General features: G+C 43.4%; 2 protein-coding genes across 2 annotated transcripts; one reads left to right on the top strand and one right to left on the bottom strand.

Annotated features, from left to right (window-relative positions):
- Positions 1–2,758: 2,758 nt before the first annotated feature.
- Positions 2,759–4,381, top strand: LOC135633725 (uncharacterized). Its single transcript, XM_065143566.1, has one exon. The coding sequence runs from the start codon at positions 2,996–2,998 to the stop codon at positions 4,043–4,045; it is 1,050 nt and encodes a 349-aa protein (XP_064999638.1). The 5' UTR covers positions 2,759–2,995; the 3' UTR covers positions 4,046–4,381.
- Positions 4,382–6,310: 1,929 nt separating this feature from the next.
- Positions 6,311–8,210, bottom strand: LOC135633724 (3-ketoacyl-CoA synthase 6-like). The gene has a single exon (XM_065143565.1). It carries the CDS (start codon positions 8,062–8,064, stop codon positions 6,574–6,576), a length of 1,491 nt encoding a protein of 496 aa, XP_064999637.1. The 5' UTR covers positions 8,065–8,210; the 3' UTR covers positions 6,311–6,573.
- Positions 8,211–8,623: the final 413 nt, after the last annotated feature.

Below are 8,623 nucleotides of genomic sequence, written 5' to 3'. Positions count from 1 at the left end.
AAGCTCTCCATCTAATCCTACTTAATCGATAATCATCACCTAAACTTAGAAGTCTCCACACTAGTATAAAGCTATACATGAGAAATACAATGTCTAACTCCATGGACTCTTGTATCATATTATCTCACAAAATGTCATCGAGTATAAGTGAATCTTTCAAATTAAATAAAACCCAAATGGATCCATTATTAGATACAAAACATATATAGTGGCTAAAGGATTTTACTAACACTCAATTATTGATTTCATAGTGACCTTTAGTCTGGTTGTTAAACCAACGATAATTTGATTTATCTTGAGCTTGACTATCACTCAAGGTTAACATGTATACTAACTAGATATTAATATATTTTTTTTACAATAGACCTTAATTAAAGATGTCTTTATGCAACAATCTCATAGCTTCATCGATCCTCAATATATAAACCATATTTGTATACTACGAAAAGTTATTTATAGACTTTGCTCAAGCCCCAAGTTCCTAATATATTAAACTTGGCTCATTTTTTATATCCGTTAACTTCATCAACTATAAGTTTGATACCTTTTTATTCATACGATAACAAAAGTGATACACTATATATCTAGTGATCTATGTGGATGACATTATCATCATAGATAATAATTCTATGGAGATCAAGTAATTCCTTTAGCAATTGGCAGATCAATATAAAATACCTAGGAATCTTAAGTTATTTTCTGGGAGTGGAAGTATCGTACATATCTTCTGGATGTTTTCTATCTCAAAAAAAGTACATCCGAGATCTTTTATCAAAAACGAATATGCAGAATGCCAAAGAAAACTCTATCATACTCTCCACCATTGAGTCTCTCAAATTACATTATGATAATCTTACTATGGATCTCACATAGCATCGACAAGTGCTTGGTTCTTAATAGTATTTATCTCTCACATGTTCAGACATTTCATTTTGTCGTCAATAAATTATCATAATTAATACATTAACCTTCTACTCGCATTAGTTTATAGTAAAATGTGTTCTGCAATATCTTAAATGGACTCTCAATCATAGACTTCATCTTCATAAACACTCATCATTTAATTTTCATACCTTCATCAATGCTGATTGGGCAGCAACATTGTTGATAGAACAACTACATCAATCTACATTGTCTTTTTTTGGAGCAAATCTGACCAGCTAGAGTTCTAAGAAACATAACACAAACATACAATACACCACTTAAGTTGAATACTGAGTTATCACCCCGACTGATATAGAACTCAAATGGGTTACCAATCTGCTACATAAACTTAGCATTATCTCTCAATCTACTCCTACAATATACTATGATAATGTCGGTGCTACATACTTATGTGTCAAGCCGGTATTTCATTCACACATGAAATATATTATCATCGATTTTCACTTTATTAGAGATCAAGTTGTCAGACGTCAATTACATATTTCTCATATTCCCTTACAAAATCTATCGCTTATAAGAGATTTTAGTTACATCGATCCAAGATTGATATCCTCAACGAAAGCTCAATTTTATGGGAAGCATGATAGAAAATAATTATAGAGACAAATATGGAATGACAATTTTACATTCCTTACATATTTAAATCCTTAATCAATCTATCGATCTAAGCATTTGATTTCATAATTTGAGTATATGATTGAAAAAAATCTCTTTCTCAAAACATGTATAAATACACATTATCTCAATAAATAATATTATCTTTTCATAATAAATTCATTAATTCTTTAGTACCTTTCTAGACTATATCCTTATAACACAATCTCTAATATAATAATAAGAAAGAATGAATGATCATATAACACATATCAAGTCTAACGAAATAAAAAAAAATTTATATTTTAACTCGCTTCTCTCTTTATAAAGCTTTGTCCAATCCATATAATATTATATTCTGACTTAAATATTAAAAAAAATCTATAAAAAATCTTGACACTTAGTAAGTCTTATTGAGGTTACTAAATAGGCATCCTCTAAGAATCTTCAAAATTTTGATATATGTTATGCCCAAGGAAATTACCATTTATGGTAATGGCTAAACCAACAAAAGAGTTTAAAAATAGAAAGACATATGTTGAAAAGAATTTATGAATCTTGAAAATTTTGATATATGTTGCACCTTTATTTTAAATAATGATTTAAATTTAATCCCACTAAATTATTTTAAAAAAAATTAAAAATAGAAAGACAAGTTTATTCAATCAATAATAAATTTATATTTGAAAGAACAAATAAAAATAAAAAACATAATGTGTGAGTACAAATAGTTTTCTTTAATTCGAGCTAGAGCATATAAGAAATTAGATTCATTTTATTTACAGAGTAACTTCTCATTCAATAAGTCTTATTGAAATAAAAACTCAAAAAATAAAAATAAATTATATCGTACATTTACTGACATAAGATTTTTTATATGCATGAAATTGAAGAAGATTTTTTTGTTAATATTGCTTGTGTTCGAAGAAGAATTTTCAAAATTCTTTCAAAATCAAACAAAGAATTAAATTGTATGATATCCGATAAATATAAAAAATAATTAAAACCAATCAAAAAATAATGGGCATAATTAAAGACTAATAATAAATAAACAAACAAACTAACATAAATTAGCATCTCCAGTAAGCTAATTGGATGGAGAAGGAAACTGAGATCCGCACGTGCGGATCCTTTACTTTTCTCATTGAACTTGGATCCTAGTAGATCCGATCCGATACAACCCCCCACCCAATAAAACTCCATCATCCTGATCTCGACCATAAGTCGACCGATCACACATGAAAGCACGAATTTTGATGTTCTGTGACGCGAACAGAACCCGTAATCGCCTCCACCAGATCAGATAACCCTAACCCTCCTGTTCTTCCCGTTCCAACCCGCACTCCTCGCTCGATCGTCTCGTCTCCTGCGAATTGGGGGAATCCAACCTCAACCCATCTCTTCGCCGCACTGATCACGAGAGGGCGCGATCGAGCGAGCCCCGGATCCGTCCTCCATGGCGGCCTCGACCCCAACCCACATCGAACCATCCCCACCTGCCGCTCCTGCTGCTGCCGATCCCCCGCGCAAACTCCCCATCAAGCGCAAGAAGGCACCCCATCCGACGCCTATTCCCTCCCCCGGTCCACCGATCGCCGCCGATCACGGCTTCGATGAGGATGATGATGGCGATGACGACGATTTCGAAGCGGTAGCGGCTTCCGCCGGCGACCAGATCGACGTGCGATCCGCCGCAGCTGCTCCCTTCCGGTTCCAGCGCGTGTGGTCGGAGTCGGAGGAGATCCGCTTCCTCCAGGGCCTCCTGGGCTGCTGGTCGCAGGGTCTGGTCTTCCCGCGTGACCTCAACCTCTTCTTCGACCGCTTCTCCGAGTCCATGCCCCAGCCCTATACCCGGTCGCAGCTCTCTGAGAAGCTCCGCCGCCTTCGCAAGAAGTTCCGCGTCACGTCCGCCCGCGTCGCCCGTGGCCATGACCCCGCACGCCTCGCCCCCCACGACCGCGATGTCCTCCACCTCTGCACCCGCCTCTGGCACCCGTCCTACGCCGCCTCCTCCCCATTCTCCGCCCCCGACGTCCTCGCCCCCGGCGGCGGCGGCAACAAGCGCCGCCGCCCCAATCCCCGACCCCCCTCCGGCCAGGACGTCCTGTCTCCCCTGCCCGCCCCTCCATCTCCCGTGCCTGTTGCAACATTGCCGCCTCCCCCGGCCCTGTTTCCTCCTACTGACGAAAAGGTGGGCTGTACCGCTGCCAGCACCTCCATGAACGCAGCACACCTTGGATTAAAGGTGGGGAAGGAGCCTCTGCCGCCTGGGATGGGTGCCGATGAGGCTGCTGTGGGCAAGGATGAGACAAGGCATCTGATGGCGAAAATTGTCTTAAGTGTGTTTGATGCGTGCCTTGCAGAGCTCAAGGTGACGGCGGCCAGCCAGGGGCTCGGTTGCCAGGGGAATGACCTGGAAAAGAGATGGCAGGAGCAGCGCGTCTCTGAGATGGACGTCTTGGCTCGTCGCTTGAGGATGGTTCTCGAGAAAGCTATTCAGAACTGAACTGTTGCACGGGTAATTATGATCTTCTTAAGAGAACCAAATCAGATGCTTCTCTATTAGTTCATTTTCGAATCTCAACTGCTCTCTATCTATGCATTGCTCTCCAAGTCTATACACCATCATTCTGTAGCTTTGTGGTTGAGATGCAACCTAATTTTGCGTGATCCTCCGATGGTCGCCATATTTTAACAGCCCAATCTGTTATTGTTGATAGCATGGTGGCTCAAATGTCTCTCACAATCTGTTTGATTTGACCTGTATGCTTCCATCTGCAAGTTCATACTATATATTATAGTTCTCGGATAGTTCTAAGCTGCATCCGGGCTTAATAGTTCATATTTCTAGTCTATAAATCTTCATTTGGTCATTGCATGGTGGCTCAAAGGTTTCTCACAATAATTGTTTGATTTGACTTGTCTGTTTCTGACTGCAAGTTCATACTAACTAAGGGTCCTCGGATATTTCTGAGCTGCATTCGAGCTTAATAGTTCATGTTTCTAGTTCGTTAATCTTCATTTGATCACTGCATGGTGGCTCAAAAGTCTCACAATAATTGCTTGATTTTACATGTATGCTACCAACCGTGAGTTCATACTAAGGGTTTTCGGATATTTCTAAGATGCATTCAAGCTTAATAGTTAATGTTACTAGTATAAATTTTCGTCTGGTCATTGCATGGTGGTTCAAAAGTCTCTCACAATAATTATTTGACTTTACATGTTTGCTACCAACTGCAAGTTCATACTAACTTCAGGTTTCTTGAGGTATTTCTAAGCTGCATCCAAGCTTAATAGTTCATGTTTCTATCTCATAAATCTTTATTTGGTCAATGGTGGCCCAAAGATCTCTCACATTGTTTGATTTTACACGTATGCAACCAACTGCAAGTTCATACTAACTTTAGCGTTCTTGAGGTATTTCTAAGCTGCATCCAAGCTTAATAGTTCATGTTTCTGGCTCATAAATCTTTATTTGGTCAGTGGTGGCCCAAAGATCTCACATTTGTTTGATGTTACGTGTATGCTACAAACTGCACATTCATACCAACTTTAGGGTTCTCAGATATCTCTAAGCTTCATCGAAGCTTAATAGTTTATGTTTCTATTTCATAAGTCTTCATTTGGTCATTCTATGGTGACTCAAAAATCTCTTTGTTGATTTTACTTGTATGCTTCAAACTTGGAGTTCATAAATCTTCTTTATTCATTGCACTGTGGTTTAAAGGTTTCTCAGAATAATTGTTTGATTTGACTCGTATGCTTCTAACTGCAAGTTCACAACATGGATTTTCAGACATTCTTAAGCTGCATCCAAGCTTAATAAATAATGTTTCTAGTTTATAGATCTTCATTTGGTCATTTCTTGGTGGCTTAAAGATATCTCACAATAATTGTTTGATTTTACTTGTATGTTTCCAGCTGCAAGTTCATACTACTTGCAGGATTCACATCTATTCCCAACCTGCATTCAAAGCTTCATAGTTCAAACTTTCATAAATTTTCATTTGTTCATTGACCACAACAAGGAAAAAATTTTCCCTTCAAATCATGCAAATCAAGTTTTGGATAGAATATTTCGTCAATCAATCAATCAATCAATCTTGTGGGCTTTAATTATCTGATTTGTGAGTTCAAGAACATGCTTAGTAGACTCAAGTTAATAGTGTGCGTTTCTTTGACTGGTGGTGTTTGATAATATGCTTAGACTCAAGTTGATAGGACCTCTAAGACCTACTTTTCTCTGACCGATGGTGTCTGAAATGTTAAAGACTTATGCTTAGACTAAAAGTTAATAGTGGTATAACCATTTAGTCTTTATATAATAACCATTTGTTATAATTCTTATAGTGATTGTACACACATCTAACCCCTTATAAACTTGTGTTCTTTTTTTTTTCACTATGGTGGTTTCATGTTATGCCTTTGGTCCTCTCATGGATAGATTTGTTTTTGTTAGCTTTAATATTATTTATTATGATCAGATTGAATGAGATAATTAGATTTATTAACTTGATGAGTTTGAACCAATTAAATCAAAATATTTAATTTTAAATAAATTGTAGCATATTTATCCAACTCTTATATAATTCAAATTTTTTACTCAGCACCGATGTTGGATTAAACACCGGGTGATATTATTATAATAATTGATATCAGTAGCTAGTGTCTAAACAATATATCTAACCCAACATAGGACGATAAAGAGAGAGAGAGTTGTCTTGGCTGTAAATTAGCGAAAGAACGTGAACGTACCAAGAACAGCAGAGACAGTCAAACCTAACCCGAGTTTGTATCACAAAGTACTGTTCTGTTAACGTATCCATCAATTGCGACGATGGCACAGTTACTACATGCTCGCATGCATGGATAGACAGATAGATAGGGACGGAGGGAGAGAACCCCCAAAAGAGCAAAAGAAGACAAATAAAGAAGAAGACGACGACGATGATGATGAATGAATTGGGCGAAACCAGATCCATAAATTCGAACTAATAAGTTATTGGGACGCGGTGCAGCGGACGTTCTCGTTCAGAGCCTGACGATCTCGGGGATGTCGACCGGGTAGCGGTCGATGCAGTCGGACCAGGGGCCGTCGACCGGCGTCTTGACGGTGCGCAGGCACTTCCACACCGCGCTGTTGCACTTGAACCCGCTGCCGAAGCCGATCTGCCACACTCGGTCGCCCCGCCTCATCCGCCCCTTGGACTCGATGTAGTTGAGCTCGTACCACAGGGAGCTGCTGGAGGTGTTGCCGAAGCGGTGCAGCGTCATGCGCGACGCCTCCACGTGCTCCGCCGACAGCTCCAGGTTCTTCTGCAGCTCGTCGATCACCGCCCGCCCCCCGGCGTGGATGCAGAAGTGCTCGAAGGCCAGCTTGAAGTCGGGGATGTAGGGCTTCCACTTGGGGTTGATCAGCTTCCGGCCCACCAGCGTGAGAAAGAAGAGGAGCTGCTCCGACATGGGCAGCACCAGCGGGCCGATGGTCGTGATGTTCGACTTGAGCGCCTCCCCCGCGATGGCCATGAGGTCCTTGGACAGGGAGATGCCCGAGTGGCCGTCCGCGTCCTCCTCCTGGTACACGCAGCGGTAGGCGCGGTCGTCGGCGCCCTTGTGGGTGCGCACCACGTGGACGAGGCGGTACTTGGCGCGCCGGGCGTCGCGGCGGCGGTTCGACAGCAGGATCGCCGCGGCGCCCATGCGGAAGAGGCAGTTGGGGAGGAGCATCGACCGCTGGTTCCCGGCGTAGAAGTTGGGAGTGATGATCTCGGTGGAGACGACGAGCGCGTTGGAGCTGCGGTGCACCTGAAGGAGATCCCGGGCGAGGTCGACGGAGATGAGCCCCGCGCTGCAGCCCATGCCGGAGAGGTTGAAGCTGCGAACGTTGCTGCGGAGCTTGTACTTGTTGATGATCATCGCCGACAGCGACGGCGTCGGGGAGAAGAGGCTGCAGTTAACGACGAGGATGTCGATGTCCTTGGGCCTCAGGCCGGTCTTCCTGACGAGGTCGTCGATGGCGGAGAAGATGACGAGCTGGGTCTCGGCGCGGGAGGCTTCCATGGTGGGTCTGGGCGGGATGTAGTGATTGGCCGGCGGAAGGCTAGTCTCCTCGCCGAGGCCCGACCGCTCGAGGATGCGCATCTGGAACCTGACGCTCTTCTCGTCCGAGCTGATGAGCCGCGTGTGCTCCATGAACGTGGAGAAGGGCACGCGGCAGGTGGTGGGCGGCTTGAAGCAAGCGTAGTCCACCAGGTACACCGGCTGTGGCCGAGACGTCAGGTACACGGTGGCGGCGAAGATGATCACGAAGAAGGAGCAGAGGATCTGGATGAGATCAAGTCGCAGGGAACGCCACAAGCCCATGATCTCCTCCGGCCCCATCCGTACCAGCTCCAGGTAGACGGCCGCCATCACCGGGATCAAGAGCAAGGTGACGAAGTTGTTCACGAGGTACTGATAACCCAGCTTCACATACTTGAGCTTCACCGAGCTCGAGAACTCCGGCAATGGCGCCCTCGGCATCTTCTGAGCTCCTCAGTGACTCCCACCTCCTTTTTCTTGCTGCTGGAGTGGAGCGAGAGCATTAATGGAGATGGAAACAGAAAAGGGTTGGCCTGAGGTGAGGCTGAAAAGCGGAGGAATAAAAGGCTCAGGGTGTGGCGTGGGGAGTGGAGAGAGGTGGAGGATATAAAGACCAGAGGTGGGCGGCAATGAATGGGGTTAGATGGGGGTGGATTGAATGAGAATGCCGAGGAGAGCTGCTCAACCACCCGGCCACAGCGGCCCTGCCGCTGCTGCTGCCTCTGTCTAAAGCCTAGCTGGCCTCTTCCAACCATCTCCTCCTCTACATCAAGCCTTTAATGGTGAGTGTGATTAAGGTGGTCTATGGGGGAGTTGGGGGTTGGGACAGGTGAAGCGCGCGACGGAGCAACAGATGAGGGGAGCAATGTGCTGTGTCACTATTCAATGCCCGCTGGCGACCGCGTTGATGTGATCTCTGCCTTTCAAACTCTTCTTCACGGCATGCCCTTAGCTTCATCTTCTTCCTCCATTTCGTCTCTGCATCACTTCGCACCTGCCT

The sequence above is a fragment of the Musa acuminata genome, chromosome BXJ3-3, assembly GCF_036884655.1.
Source record: "Musa acuminata AAA Group cultivar baxijiao chromosome BXJ3-3, Cavendish_Baxijiao_AAA, whole genome shotgun sequence".
Lineage (NCBI taxonomy): Eukaryota > Viridiplantae > Streptophyta > Magnoliopsida > Zingiberales > Musaceae > Musa > Musa acuminata.
This window is presented reverse-complemented; position numbering and strand designations above follow the sequence as displayed.

Excerpts from the sequence above, each read along its gene's own strand:
- LOC135633724 (XM_065143565.1), bottom strand. The coding sequence starts at position 8,064 with ATGCCGAGGGCGCCATTGCCGGAGTTCTCGAGCTCGGTGAAGCTCAAG.
- LOC135633725 (XM_065143566.1), top strand. The coding sequence starts at position 2,996 with ATGGCGGCCTCGACCCCAACCCACATCGAACCATCCCCACCTGCCGCT.